Below are 15,541 nucleotides of genomic sequence, written 5' to 3' on the forward strand. Positions count from 1 at the left end.
AAAGTTTCAGAAAGATAGCACTACTGGTAATTTTCAAAAGATTCACTATTAAAATACTTTTTAAATACTGTGTAGGGCCTGATGCCCACGAATACCTTTGGAATCTTTGGGATGTAAAAGCGGACAGTAGCTGGCAGTGTGTATATAGTCTTTGTTACTTGTGGGTCCTTCGTGTAAATGGGATTTGTCTTTAGGGCAGTGTTGCTTAAACTTTTTTCCACTGCCACATGCAGAGTGGGTATAGAACATGATCTCATATGTTCATAAGTGGGTTATGTGCAATGAACATTGGGATAGCTGGAGTTCCACACCTTTTCTTTCATTCCAAAAAAAGTCAGAAATAGTATATGAGAGAGTACTTGAAATTTACAAAAATGTAAACTGTTAGAAAGCTGTACTGCATAATTTGTGAGTGGCAGGCCTAACATTTCACCTGAATATACAAATATTGAGGTTGAGAATCTCCTTTAGGCCTTTATGGTAAATGGGTCTGGGGTGTGAAGGCATCACAACACAGATGAACAAAATTATTGTGTAGATAATCAGATATATATAATGAAGATAAAGAGAGGACCCTACAATTACTAAACTGTAGGAGGAGCAGAGAAACAGTTGGAGATGAAACCAGAAATTCTGCTTTAGACATGCTTGAGATGTTTGTTACATTCTAAATGAAGTATTATTTATCCCATAAAAAGCAGTTTTATGTCCTCCCTCCCCCCACCCTCCAAAAAACTCTTGATATATAGATCAAAGTGAAAGTTTCAGTTGTCTCTTCTAGTTTTAAGATTCTTCATATTGCTCAAGATTAAGAGAAGAGGATTTCTAAACCAAGAATAGTTTACAGAGCACTAGCTTTGGAGAAAGTAGAGACCTAGTTTAAAATCCTGTCTGTGACAGGTGCTTTTTTTAATGGCCTTGCACAAGCTGCTAAACCTCTAAGATTATCTTCTTATACCTAAAGTGTGGGATATCAGTGGCCCTCAAAGTGGTTATGAGGATGAAATGAGGTAATGCCTGTAACCTGGAGAGCAGAGGGTAAAAGTAGGCACTTACATTATTTTTGTTACTAGTCTTTAACTGATTTTCAGTTTAGAATGATCAAGAGCTCAAATGATGGTGGTCAGGGAGAGAGAGGGGACATGTTTCCTTCTAGTTTCAAACGTTACTAAATGTCCATCAGAACTCACCAGTGTAGTGTAATAGTTTTGTATACATCAAATTAGAGAACGATTTGCAGATGTTGTGATAATTGGTATAAAATCACATGCTCGTGAGGGCATTTCTTCAGAAAAAATTATTCTTAATAATTAGAGGAAAGGAAGACCCTATAAAATACTTCCTTTGCTAAGTAAATGGGCAGCATTTTCTACAGGTTAACACAGTTTAACATCCATTAAGTCTTGTCTATGATATACTAAAAATAATAAACTTGTGTGATAACAAGGCAAAAGATTAGGATCTCTCTCTTTTTTTTTAATACCATTTGTATCAGTTAAGGTATTTTGATTGCAGGCATTAGAAACCAAATGACTATGACAAGAAAAGTAGGAAATTAGTTACTTAGAAGTGTCTAGGTAGTTCACAGAATAGGAGTAAAAGCTTAAGAACTAAGTAGGAGCCACACCAACTCTGAAGACCTAGGTAGCTGAAACTAATAGCCATTTCAGGGTACCCTCTCCTTGCATGTTTATCTTTAAGATTCAGCGGGGAGGCTATAGCTCAGTGGTAGAGTGCATGTTTAGCAAGCATAAGGTCCTGGGTTCAATCCCCAGTACCTCCATTAAAAAATAAGTAAATAAACCTATTACCTGCCCCCCCAAATTAATAAAGCTCAATCTTCAAGATTCAGATGCCCAGAAGAAAAAATCTCATGCTACTCTTTGTCTAGGGAGTATGGTCTCTTGATTGACAGCCTGACCAGAATAACAGAAAAGAAAGATGATTTTCCAAAGGTTAATCAAAACATCATTATCAGTAGGACTGGATATTCACTAGGAAATGCACATATTTCTGCCACAAATGACCATTAAAACATCCTTATTTCAAGTCTTAAGGAAAACCCAAATCGATATAGATCAGTTTGTTCTACATTATGGCCAGAAAGCAAAAGAAAATAGTAGGCAATACTGAAGAAGAAAGCCCCTAAACTTTGTGGGCATAGGCTTTTCCCCCCAAACTTTATATTTTGAAGGAGTCACAGGAAGTAGGCAAGGATTGTACAAAGAGGTCCCATGTACCCTTCACTCAAATTTCCTCCAATGGTTACATTTTTTTAAACTGTAGGACATTCAAAAAATCATAAAATTGAAACCAGTACAATGTGTGTATAATTGTCATTTTATCACACGTGTGGTAAAAACACCACCAAAATCAAGATACAGAAATACTCCATCATCACAAAAATCTCTTTGTGCTACCCCTTTGCAGTCACACCTACCTCCCTGTCTCACCATCCCTGACCCCTGACAACCACTAATTTGCTCTCCATCTGTGTAACTGCCCTTTCAAGAATGTCATATAAAAGGAGGTGTGTGACCTTTTATAATTGTCTTTTTTCACACACGTGATTCCCTTCAGACTCATCCAAATTGTTGCAGATAGGACTTTTTTTTTTTCTTTTCTATTTTTAAACTCCCCCCTCCCCCCCATAGATGGGAAGGAAGATTATAGCATATGTTTTTTTATGAAAGGGCTAATCCACCCCATTTGGTGCCAGAAAAATACTCCTAAATTTTAAGATAGTCTGGGTCTTAGCTTTTCTATAACCATACATGATGATTCTTAGAAAATTATCGTGTACACATGTGCTCTTTTAAGTCATTTTTTTTAAAAGTCATGTAATAAATAAAAAGAAAAATAATGCTTTTAGGAAAATATCAGAGTTGAAAATTGAGAAGTGAGTCAAAGTGAGTCAACTGAGATTCAGGTAAATTTATCTAAAAAGCAGTTGCTGATAGAGAATTATAGATAGTATTTCTTGTGATTTCTTGAAATGAACTAATGAAAATATTCTTCTAAACTTAAAGGCTTTACTTTGTAACAGAAAAAGCTTTCATTCCACAAACAGTAGTGTTGCTAATAGATATATTCACTGCAGAATGAATTATCTAAGATTTTTATCTCACTAGCACGTAGAAGTAGTCTGTCCCACATGAGTTGTCTGACATCCGTAACTGGCTAATTTGCTGTTAGGGCTTTGGATCATGGTACTCTATATAGTGAAGTTTGTCTGTTGGATTTCAGAATTTTGCTGTTTTTAGTGGAACATTTTAACCCATTCTAAACATGAGAATATTATGTCTTAATTTCATTCATAAAACACATTTTTTTCTTCAATGGTATACTGAGTCAGCAGGTGAGTGAGTCACCTTAAATTTTTCTGATGGTAATGGTAGGCCAGCAAATGCATATCTTCTTTTTTATACTGCAGTTCGACTAGCCAAACTTAAATCATGTCATTTTTTCTGTGGGTGAATTAATTGGCTAAGGAAAACAACTCTATACATTGCCTAGAGATTTGGACTGTTGGTTATTTGTACTCATCCTTACACTGGCTTTGTTTCTTTGGTGTATATACTTTTATACCTTTGCCTGTGAACACAGCTGTGCCATACACTGCACTGGGGTGTATGTGGGATTGTTTTACCAAAAAATGGAACTATTTTATCTGCAAATTGATTTTTTTTTAAACCTGATATTATGATGACCATCTTTCTACACAATTGCCTCTTATTTCACCAGTTTTCTGCTGATGGGCACTCTGGTTATTCCCAGCTTTTGGTTAAAAACAGTGCTCACAGTGTTTTGCAAATATGATAATATTTGTGGGATAATTAATGTGTGTGAAATTTTTGGGTAAAAGTAATTATGTTGGATACTGCCCTCCAAAGAGTCTGTGTTGTATTCTCTCTTTCCCCACAACTCTGATATTTTTAAAATCTTTGCTGCTTAAATAGATATAATAAATCACTGTATTTCTTTAATCAGACTATCTTCACATATATTAGCTATTTGAATTTTCTGCCGGCTTTCTTCTATTTTGCCTGTTATCTGTTGTGTTTTAAAGGAGTTCTGTTTTTATAATTTTCTTTATTTTGAAATGATGTTTTGAACTATGCCAATCCAGGATTATTTTTATAAGCAGTTCTATGTTTTCTTCTAACATTTTTGTGATTTTTATCTTTACATTTAAATTTGCAGCATAAGATGTAAAATTTATGTCAAAGTTGTATTAAATGTTGGTGTAGAGCAGCTTAATTTTCAAGATAACACATCTTTTCTCCACTGATTTGAAATGAAATCTCATATACTTGGTTTAATAAAGGCTGCTAAAAGAAACTATTCTCATCAAACACTGGACACATTATCCCAGAGAATTAATATATTCAACTTGGAGGACCAGTTGTTAAAGAATGAATTATCTTGACACTTGTTAAAATCATACGGAAGACTTTATTCAGGACTGCAGTGATAGGTGTAGGCTATCTAAGTAGGAGAGAGAGATTGGACTCAACTCTGAATACAGCAAAGACAGCTGGGGATATTTAACCAACAAGTATTAGGAAAATTATTAAGAAGAGACTTCAGAGGTGGAGGATTCTTGCTGAGGCTGAAAGCAGGTCAGGATGATCAGATTTTCAAGGGTAACAGATGAGGAATTTGATCAGATATGGATGCTAAGGGATGCTCTCAAAACAGATTGATCAGATCCTTGCTACATCTGGGCTCAGAGAAGCCTGTCTAAAGTTTGGTCAAAATAGAATCTTTGTCATAGTAAAGGCATGGTTAAGTTCCCGTTTGTTATAGGTATGCAAAGAAATCCTTGTTTAAAAGGAATTTTAAGAGGTGGGGGGAATTTATAGATTCTTTTTAAAAATATTTTTAATTGTTAAGAGAGATACACCAAATGCAGTGTCAAGTGGTCATTATGTTGAACCAGTTTCTTAAAAAACAGTTGTAGTAACACAAGTGTGAAATAATTGGGGAAATTAGAGCACTACTACTGAATATTTTATAACTATAATGAATTTTATGTATGATGTCATTACAAATTTTTATAAGAAATTTTATCTTTTAGAGATAAACAATAAAATATTTATGGATGAATTACATCTGGGATTTGCTTCAAATAATTTAATTGGGGTAGAGGGAACCAGAGGGGAATAAAAAATAAAATTACTAACCATGAATCTGTCATTGTTGAAGGGGTGATTGATTCATGGGGGTTTATTATACTGTCCTCTAGCTTTGTATATGTTTGGATTTTTCTGTAGAATTTGTTAAAAGTAAAAGTGTGATTTTGTTCATGTAAGGATGCCTTTGTATTTATTGGCAAGTTTTCCATTTATGTCTTTGGTTTGTTTTATTGTTCTCTAGATTGCCCCAGTGGAGAATGACAATAGCTATGATGAACTGAAAAGAGATGCAAAGTTATGCTTATCACTAATGTCTCAGGGGTTGCTTTACCCTCATCAAGTGCCTTTGGTACTTCAGGTGCTAAAACAAGTAAGTGTGTAACAAATACTTACATCTTTCATTAGAATTTTGGTTTACTATTCAGAGAATTTCACACTGTCAGCTGCAGTACACACAATACCTGATCTTTGCGTTCATTTTTAATTTTCCTCTAGTACGAGAGAAGACTTACGTTGACCAAAGAAACAGGTTTAAATTCTTTACCTGGCTCTGCCACCAACTTCTGTGACTTTGGTCAGGTCACTCAGCCCCCAAGTTACCTATTTACACAAAGAGCTAATTATTGGGGCACCTTGAATACAAGGTGCTTATGAGGGAGGGGGATGGGCATTCCCTTTTACCATTTCCTCTTTATTTTATTCACTTATATTGTCTGATCTGTGGTTGGAAGACTTAAGGGAGTGTATATTTTCTGGCTGCATTTTTAGTATACTGTGTGCTCAGCTTTAGCCAGGTCATACATATGCTGTATAGTATAAAAATGAATGTTCCCATGGTTTTCAGATTTTTAAGTTTGATAGCTTACTGAAAGATATTTTGTAACAGCCCCAAATGATATATATTTTTTTCTTTCCTTTTTTTTTTTTTTTGCAGTAGAATGTAGTAGTTCTCAGTCTTGTTTGCTTTGATTACCGTACTCGCTACTATCAAAAGTAAAATAAAATAATGTACAACCCTTGGAGGAGTTAGCATCATTAATTCTAAATAATTCTCTCTTCTAAAATTAATTTTTATCTATGTGTTTGTTTCCCTTTACTCTCAACTATTCATACATTCTGAATAACTGACTCTACCTGAACTAGCTTGTGCAGCCTTTTATTTAGAAGGAAATACAAGACGAGCTTGCTCCAGCTGTACCTGTAAGAGTAGAATTCTATCAGAAGATTGTATTTTCTCTGTGTAACTTTGCTGTCATCTTGTGTTTTTGTCAGCACTGGTTTTCATTATTTCTACTTAATTCTCATTCACAGACAGCAAGAAGCAGTTCTTGGCATGCTAGATATACAGTACTGACCTACCTCCAGACCATGGTGTTTTATAACCTCTTTATTTTCCTAAACAATGAAGATGCAGTTAAAGACATCAGGTGGCTGGTTATAAGCCTTTTGGAGGATGAACAGCTAGAGGTAAAATTTAGGTTATAGCAAATTGAAATTTAAAGAAAGCATTATTGTCCCCCTTTTAAGAAGTATTTATACACTGATAGGTTATAAATCATAAGCATAAATTATTAAAAGTACTTAAGTTTTCACATAGCCCTATGTGATTAGTTTTGATACCCTAATCATGATTTCCTATAGTACAAGTGGAAACAAACATTGGGCATCTTCTTGTTCTGGCTTCTCTCTGCAGTTGGGCAGAACATTTGTGAACCAGAGTTTTCTCATCTATGAAATTGTGGGTGATAATACTCTACTTATCTTACTGTTTTTAATGGACTAATAGGGATGTGTATGAGGGCAGTTTCAAGAGAATGAAAATCTACACATAGATGCTTTTATCCAGTAGATTTAAGATAGGATTCTTTTCTCTCTTTAGTTTCCTTGGCAGAGAAGTTAAGTCAGCTTTTGTGGTGAGGTTACATTAATATTTTGTACAAAAAGACAAATCTATTCAAATTAGCCTAATACAAGAAAAGCATGTTGTAATAAACACGGAATAAGATATAATTTTCTAAATTGACCATAGGTAAAGAAAATATAGTTGAAAGTTCTGTGAAATTTTTGCTTATTTTAATAAATTTTGTGGACTTCATGGGTTTTCCGTGTAGTGGAGCTCCCAGTAATTATATATATTTTATTTGAGAGCACTGAAAACAGATTGTATCCACAGGAAACTGGGAATGGAAATTTCTCCAACTCCTTAATGAACCTATTCATTTTGCATCCTAGCTTTCCTGTGTCCTGGGAGCTGATACGTCTAGTTCCTAGGGTACGCAGTGGTTATAACTCTGACAAGCTTCAATTAAAATATTTGTTAACTATCTGTAAAGTTTTTTAACTTTTTCTTTTTTTTTTAATTAAACTTAAAGGAATGGAAATGGAAAGGTGGAAATCTCAAAAGTCAGTGTTTCCTACCTGTAAATATTATGGTAAAATGTACCTTGTTTTAGAACATTTTTATAGATAATTTTTATATTTTGTTCCATGTAGCAGGCTTAAACATAGCTGTTACTGTAAATATAACCATAACATTTATTAAAACTATCATTTCAAAAATATATACTCAGTAATAATTAGCCAGAACTATTCAGGATAATATTTTTTAAAAACTATATAAATAATCTAAATGTGAAATGTTTAAAAAAATTATTAGATTTAAAGGAAAATTTTTTAGATGGGAAATTTTTTGTGTATAAAAAAGCTAAAGACTTTCCCCTCACCTTTTAAAATTAATTAATTATAGACATGAACAGACTGACTCTTGGAACAAAAAAATCTCAGAACTACTGGTAGTAGACCCTACTACTGGGAAAGAGATATTTGGGTAATTTGTTACTAGTTTGGAGAAAAAGAAGAATCAGTTAGAACCTCTCACACTGAAATACGTTCCAGATAGTAAATCCCCCCACCCCCTCTCCGTTTTTTAACTAGAGAAAGTAGGAGAAATTAATTTAGATATTTATGTGAACTTTGAGCAGAGAATGACCTTCTAAGCCTTTAAGATAATAGATGTTGCAAATCCCAGAATGGACATATCTGACCACAAGAATACTAGAAACTCATCAATTTTAAGTGCTCAACCTTCAAACTAGAGAAAAACACTAGCATAAGAAAATCATTAAGACCTAGTAGAGTAGAGGGGGAGGTTGTAGCTCAAGTGGAAGAGTGCATGCTTAGCATACATGTGGTCCTGTGGTCAGTCCCCAGTACTTCCTTTAAGAAAAAATAATAAGTAAACCTAATTACCTCCCCCCTACCAAAAAACAAGAGAAAACAAAAAAGACAGTGGGGTGGATAGTGCTGATAGCATCACATATGTGTAGATGAAGACAACATAAGCAATAAACAATGAAGTCAATTTTCTCTTAATGACCAGAGAAATGCAAACCTAAAACAATGAGACATTTCACTTACTCTTAAGTTAGTGTTCTCTCCACCCCCAAAAGAGAAAATGTATGCTAATGACTGTTGGTAAGTTAAAACTAGTACTCACTTTAGTTTTGTATCATATATAGGTTACTAGCTCTGGCTTGTTGAAAAGCAACTGATAGCCACAAAATTAACAGTAAAATTGGACATACATCGACATTTAGTAATTCCAGTTTTTACAATTAACCATGTCCTAGGAGGAAAATACATTGCAATATGGAAAAATTATATAAATAACATTATTTTGTAGCATAGTAGTGAGAAGTTGAAAGCACTATAATCACTAGTTGAGTATAAAAATAAATCATTGTATGAAAGGAAATAATTCAACCAAGTATGAAGTAGTAAAACATTTTATAATGTATTTCATATAATATAAGGTAGCAAAGGATATATTAAGTACCCCAAAATTGTCACATTGAAAAATTTAACAAAAAATCTTTTGAAGGAATAAATATCAAAGTATTTAAGTGGTTTTTCCCCCCGAATTATTATTGCCTGTCTTTATGACAGTTAAGCAGAAATTTTTGTGATTTATATGAGATAACTTTTTATAGCTTTTTTTATCTTCCCCAAACTGGAGTTCCCATTTCAGTTTGAAACAGACTGTTATACACTCTTTATTTAGTACTTCTATAAACTGTGTTTATAGTCTGACAACAGCCTATGAAATCTGTAAATAAAATGGATGTATAAGTCTCTGCTTTACATGCCAGTTGTAGAACATGGTTGTCCTATATTGTTGTTACTAATGAAAACAACAGCAGCAGTCATTTTAATGGATGTAGAGTCTAGGAAGGATTTATTTTCATGTCAGGCTCTAGCACTGCTTCTCCAGTTATAGCCCTAATGTGAAGAACTGTCAGTCACTGGGAGAGTAATTAATGCGTGGAGAAATTTAAATTTGTATAGCATAGTTAAATGTTTACCTTTTGTAACCCAAGTGTAGTTACTTTTATCCATTTTGAGGCCACAGACCTTTTGAGAATCTGATGAAATATCTATTAAGAAACTGCAAAAGAGCATTTATACAGTTTGCATACAAATATCAGGGCAAGTCCCCACCCCACTTCTCATACCATGGTCCTAACCTCCCCAGGCTTAAGATCTCCCCTCTAATGGAAGTGATTATCTCTGTAGGTTCGAGAAATGGCTGCTACCACCTTAAGTGGTCTGCTGCAGTGTAACTTCCTTACCATCGACAGTCCTATGCAGATTCATTTTGAGCAACTTTGCAAAACAAAACTACCGAAGAAAAGGAAGCGAGACCCTGGTTTTGTGGGAGATACAATTCCTTCTGCAGGTAACAGTACTGGTAGAACATACCTTTTGGGGATTAACCAGGCTTACTCAGCAAGTATTTTCTGAATGCTTTTATGTGCCTAGGCCTGGGCTAAGTACCAGGAATAGTTGTCCCTGCTTTTGAGAAGCTTTGAGTATAGAAGGCAAGATCTGGGGTGTAAACGCTAAAATTGAGAGAGGTGCAAAGGAATGTATCCACTGCTGCATACAGCTATTACGACAAATCAGGTCTGGACACTCCCAACTGAAATAGCTTTAAAAAGAGAGAGATCCAGCATTAGTTATTTTGGAGGATCTAAAATATTTGTTTTTAGAATTTATAGCTTATGTGTAGATGTACTAAGAGAAAAAACTAGGTAAACCAAACAGACTTTGCTTTCATTTCGAGAGAGGAACATCATTACTTCACTAGGCATTGGGTGAGAGGGTGAGAAGACTGCTTACTCTAGAGGAGTGTCCACTCTAATTGAGCATGAAGGTAAACAGTAGTATAAGATCTGATGACTGTGTCATGTTTAAAGAGAAATTTAAATGTGATTGCAAAGAAGCATCTGATCTTGCCAGTGTTGACTACAGATAATCACAAGAATCATGGAAAACATGGAAACATTATTAGTAAATAGGAAGTTTATTCAGTTGCAGGAAATACCTGGAATAGGAATCTCTTCAGTCCTGATTACAGTAGGGTCTTAATTATGTCATATTGTTACCTAATAGCAATTTCTAATAAAATACCAATGTATATTGTGGTGTTTTGTTTTTGTTTTTGTTTTTTTTTTGCTTAAAAACTTTTTTCATAAGTAAGTACTAAAGTAGTTTTGGGTCTTTGTTATACCAAATAGTGTTGTTTATAATTATGACTACTCCAAATTCCCTTTTTCTTAACAGTCAACTCCCTATCTACCATGTGTGCATATATGATATACTTACAAACACATACATACACACATATTTATTAAAAAACAGTGAGAATTTGGAAGCACTTTATCACAACTTCTATCCTAAAAAGGAAGAATAGAGACCCTTTGGAATTCAGACACATTGCAGTTCTATTTTGAGAACTACAGACATTCCGCATATATGGTGTGTTTACCTGATGAACTGATGCATGTGAAGGGTAGTCACATCCAGAAAAGTAGGATCTAATTTTGATTGGTGATTGTTTTTGGATCAGGGATTGCACATTCACATGTGATATGAATTTATCAAAAATGGCATTACTGTGTGAGTTTTACCAAATATATGACACATTTCTGACCTAAATATAATTATGCTGTCATTGAGGGACAGAGGGTGTTTTTAGTTTAGCCTCAAAATTGTCTTTGATATGTATGCAGGCCAATTCATTTTAAATGCAGAAATTCACACATTGAAAACAACTAGCATAATGGAGAACTCATTTCACTGTAGCAAGTGCAGTAGAGTCCTGTGAATATTTGCACAAATACTGCTGTTTCCTTTGCAGAGTTGGTCAAGCGCCATGCTGGGGTGCTAGGACTCGGTGCATGTGTTCTCTCTAGTCCTTATGATGTTCCCACCTGGATGCCCCAGCTCCTTATGAATCTCAGTGCACATCTGAATGATCCTCAGCCTATTGAGGTAAAGTGCTTCCTTGTTAGTTTCTCTGCACACACATTATCCATGATGTTTTGTAAGAAACCATTTATACTGATAGTCTCCTATATACTCTGGATCTTCTGCTTTGATAAAGCTGCTGCTACCACTGCCTCTGCCAGAGCCACGTCTACTCATCCATAATTACTAAAATTTTGCAGAGACTTTGCTACCTTGTTTATTTGAGGTCTTTTCGTAGCAAGGATAGTACCATAGCTGCTGCTTCATCTTTCTTTTTTTTTTGAAATTACCATAGCTTTTATCAGTCCTAGTCCAGTGGAAGTATTGTCAGTGTTGTCAGGATAGTTAAATTTTATGCTTTTATTTCACTAGCATTGTATATTTAGGAAGTATCTTAACTGGGAGTTAATATTAAACAGGAAATTGTGATGGTATTATTTAGTGAACATCTGTGTGTGTTCCTAAATTAAACAACTTGGAAGGCCAATGCTTTGTCCTTTTCATTTTGATAAACAGATGTTAAGTGTATATTGAAACTGGTTTGATAATGCGGTGTAAGTTCTAGTCACTTAAGTGCAGCTAGTGATAAATTCTAAAGAAGTGGGCTTGGTGGCTTTTCGAAGTAAGATTGATTTATTGGTTTTGTAGCACTCAGTGAAGTGTCAGGTTCTGAAGTCAAGAAGGATTGTTAATTAGCTGAAGGTATTCTAAATATAACCCTGGAGAGGTTAAAATAAAGTGTATGTGGGTTGCCTACCCTACAGATGACCGTAAAAAAGACCTTATCCAATTTCCGAAGGACACACCATGACAACTGGCAAGAACACAAACAGCAATTCACTGACGACCAGCTGCTCGTTCTCACCGACCTCCTTGTGTCACCCTGCTATTATGCATAGAAAGGTAAGGCAGCACAGTTCAGAGTTTAAAGAAGCCTGGCATCCTCAGGCAGATGTCACTGGTTTGATTAACTGAGAAGTGGGTATTCGTAAGTTTTTTCTCTCACGGCTCTTGCTATGGCCATGGAAGAAAGTTCCCAGAGAACTGACTGCTTTCAGACCTTTATACGTGTGTGGGCTTAGTGGCCTGGGAACAGTTAGATGAAAGAAGGGAGATCATATTCGTAGTTGCCTCCTGAGTGGGGCCTGGACATTTTGAGTTGTCCGAGGGACTCTAGGTTCTGTACAGTTGTGAGAACATTTCATCTGAATTCTTCAGTATTTATTATTCATTCTGTATTAGAGAGGAATGACCCAGAAGCCTTTCTACTGGGATAGGTAGAATATTGATTTTCCTTTTTGGGCTCTTTGAATTGGATGTCCTTTGGCCTAATTGAACTTTTTTTCCTCCTTGATACAGATGAGTAATCCTCACTTCGAGCTCTTTTCATCAAAAATTCCAGATCCTCAGGTATCATCTATGATGGTGGCTCTTCGCAGGTTTTAAAACTCTGCCCCTCTTGAGCTCTCGTCATTTTGGTGGTTTCTGTGTTTGGTCTTGTTAGTCCATGTTCCACAGGTTCTCAGCTGCCATTTGATTTCCTAACTTGCCCAGAAATGTTTCCAGAATATTGATCACCTTTTCTTTGAGGCATCTGACAAAGCCACAGTATCTCAGACCAGAAATAATCACCCACTATGATCATGGCATCCAAGACCAGACAGAGTCTAGGAACTCATTACGAAACAGTTTACTTGGAATGGAGAGTGTCCATCTGTCATACAGGTCCTGTCATTCCATTCATCTCAAATTACTCTGAATTCTTTCCAAATGGCTGTTGGGTTTAGATGGTATTAGGGCTGTGGGCCATAAATCTGAAGCCTCGTGAGCCTTGGGTCTGGAGAGCCATGAAGAGGGAAGGAAAGGAGGGCAAGTCTTGAACCCAACGAAGGACCTGATGGATTGCTTGACCAAGACACAGAAGTGAAGTCTGTGTCCAAGTGCTTCTCACAGGCTGGAGTTTTTGGTGCTGAGTAATAGAGCAATTGCTGAAAAACCGGGGGTTTGCTGAATAAATTTTTGATCGATTGTTGTGTGTGTTTACAGTGTGTGATTTTGAAAATAAATAACAACAACAATAAAAACCCTGACTGGTTGATTTTTACTGGTTGTATTCTTCACCAATATTGTTTGACCCTCTTTGAAAACTGTTATACTTCACCTAATGGAGGACTGCTGTGTTTGTGGAAATTCTGTAATTTTTTTTCTCTTTTTTTTTTTTTCCCCTCGTTTGTTTTCCTTTTTCTTTCCTTTTTCTTTTTTTTTTTTTGCCTGCAGAATCGTTGAGAGACTAATAAGTCTTAATATTTAATTGACTTGTTTAATAAATGTTACATAGATGTAAAAGACTGTATAAACTGTAGACATAGCATTGCCAAGACTTTGTACAGATGCAACCTCTTACACAACACCATTGTGTAATTAATTTGTAAAGATTCACATGTAGCTCTTTATTATAGTGATTTTTGGCTTTTGTACCAATTGAATGCCATTTTTTGTGTTTTTAAATTATTTTCTTTATCTTTTCATGTTACAAAAGCTAAGGTGTGGGGTTTCTGTTTGAGTTCATTTATCGTTAGAATGTCTGAATTTTTATGTAACTTTTTGTGTGCATCTTTAAATGCAAGCGCCACATGTTTGCCTATGACAAATTGATAGAATGCCAGTTATCTTCTAGGTTCAAGTAATTCACAAGTTGGTGAATGTCATCTTACAACACACCCTGTACAGTCTTCCTTAAAGGAACACTACAGTATATTTTTTAGTATCTACTTGCAGAGTGACTCGATACAGACCTAAGCCCAGCAGAGGTCCTGATACAGTACTTAAGTGTCAGCATACGCAGGCATAATGCCTCTATAGAGTAGTGCCAAACTGATTATTTCAATTGTGTAACTAGTTTGAAACTCAATAAATGGATTGTTTTTAACACCTGGCTTTTTGTCTTCATTGCAAGGAGAAGACAGTTCTATTGGCAGTGACTCTCGCAGATTCCTTTTGCGTTGATGGATCTGGATCCATAAATTCATGCCCTCTGACCAGAATGAACTATTTAGATCAGACCTGCCCAGTACAGTAGCTCATAGCCACCTGTGACTATTTATTACATTTAAGTTAAATTAAAAATTCCTCAGTCTCACTCACCACATTTCACGTGCTTATTAGCTACCTGTGGCTGGTGTTTACCCTACTGAATAGCACAAGTGAATGCTTTTTTTTTTTTTTAATATGGAATGCTTCACGAATTTGCCTGTCATCCTTGCACAGGGGCCATGCTAATCTTCTCTGTATCGTTCCAATTTTAGTATATGTACTTGCCGAGGTGAGCACCAGGTGAATGTTTTCATCATCAAAGAAAGTTGGATAGCACTGATCTAGACGAGTCTTCAAATTGATGAGAATCACATGAGGATTTTGTTAAAATGTGAATTTTAATTCATGCTCCCAGCTCATGATACTGATGCCTAGTCCGGAAACCACACTGAGTAGTGAGGCTTTATGTTACATTGACCACTCCGGCTTTTCCTAACTAAGCTATTTGAAACTCTGCCTTAGCAAGTTCCTAAAGTGCAATAATGGGAACCTACTGCGTTACTCAGTCAGAATATCTCTGGTTGGGGCTCAGGCATCAGCATCTTACAAAAGCTCCCTAACACTTCACTCCTGCAGCCAGGATGGAGGACCACTGGTGAAGATTCCTGAGGCACACTCTGGACCTTAAAAAGTGTTACTTAATCTGAATTTTTAACGTGCCCCAAGTGATTCTGATACCAGGCTTAGAAGTTGCTTATTACTTTGATACCCCAATCTGATTATGCTGTGAATCATTTAATTCCCTAAGTTTTCTACTAATATTTTCAAAAATGAAAGGGGGGTGGGAGAGAAAAGGGATGAATGGCAACAGTTGTCTAAGACAGTTCTTAAATGGATGTTGCATTCAAAAGAAAAGGGAACCACAGAAGGAACAGTGTTTAAGGGAAGGCAATGTATGAAGGCAGACGAGTGTTTAGAAAGTCTCAGCTTGGTTGGGAGCTTTTGTAAGATGCTGATTCCTGATGTCAGTTTCTAGGTGGCTTGCAGGATGGGGGAAAGTG

At 35.7% G+C, this 15,541-nt stretch overlaps 1 protein-coding gene and 1 non-coding gene across 3 annotated transcripts in view; one reads left to right on the forward strand and one right to left on the reverse strand.

Annotated features, from left to right (window-relative positions):
• Window positions 1–14,376, forward strand: part of PSME4 (proteasome activator subunit 4) — an 85,093-nt gene extending 70,717 nt beyond the window's left edge. For both annotated transcript variants that reach the window (XM_072937751.1, XM_006211270.4), the window contains 6 exons: window positions 5,380–5,508; window positions 6,450–6,605; window positions 9,711–9,873; window positions 11,338–11,471; window positions 12,212–12,350; window positions 12,807–14,376. In XM_072937751.1, the coding sequence (XP_072793852.1) occupies window positions 5,380–5,508; window positions 6,450–6,605; window positions 9,711–9,873; window positions 11,338–11,471; window positions 12,212–12,346 (717 nt within the window). In that variant the 3' untranslated portion in view covers window positions 12,347–12,350; window positions 12,807–14,376. The remainder of the gene's footprint in view (window positions 1–5,379; window positions 5,509–6,449; window positions 6,606–9,710; window positions 9,874–11,337; window positions 11,472–12,211; window positions 12,351–12,806) is intronic.
• Window positions 14,377–14,669: 293 nt separating this feature from the next.
• Window positions 14,670–14,777, reverse strand: LOC140686001 (U6 spliceosomal RNA). The gene has a single exon (XR_012059434.1). It is a non-coding gene; the product is annotated as a U6 spliceosomal RNA (small nuclear RNA).
• Between the last annotated feature and the right edge of the window lie 764 nt (window positions 14,778–15,541).

Source organism: Vicugna pacos, chromosome 15 (genome assembly GCF_048564905.1).
Source record: "Vicugna pacos chromosome 15, VicPac4, whole genome shotgun sequence".
In the NCBI taxonomy this organism is placed as follows: domain Eukaryota; kingdom Metazoa; phylum Chordata; class Mammalia; order Artiodactyla; family Camelidae; genus Vicugna; species Vicugna pacos.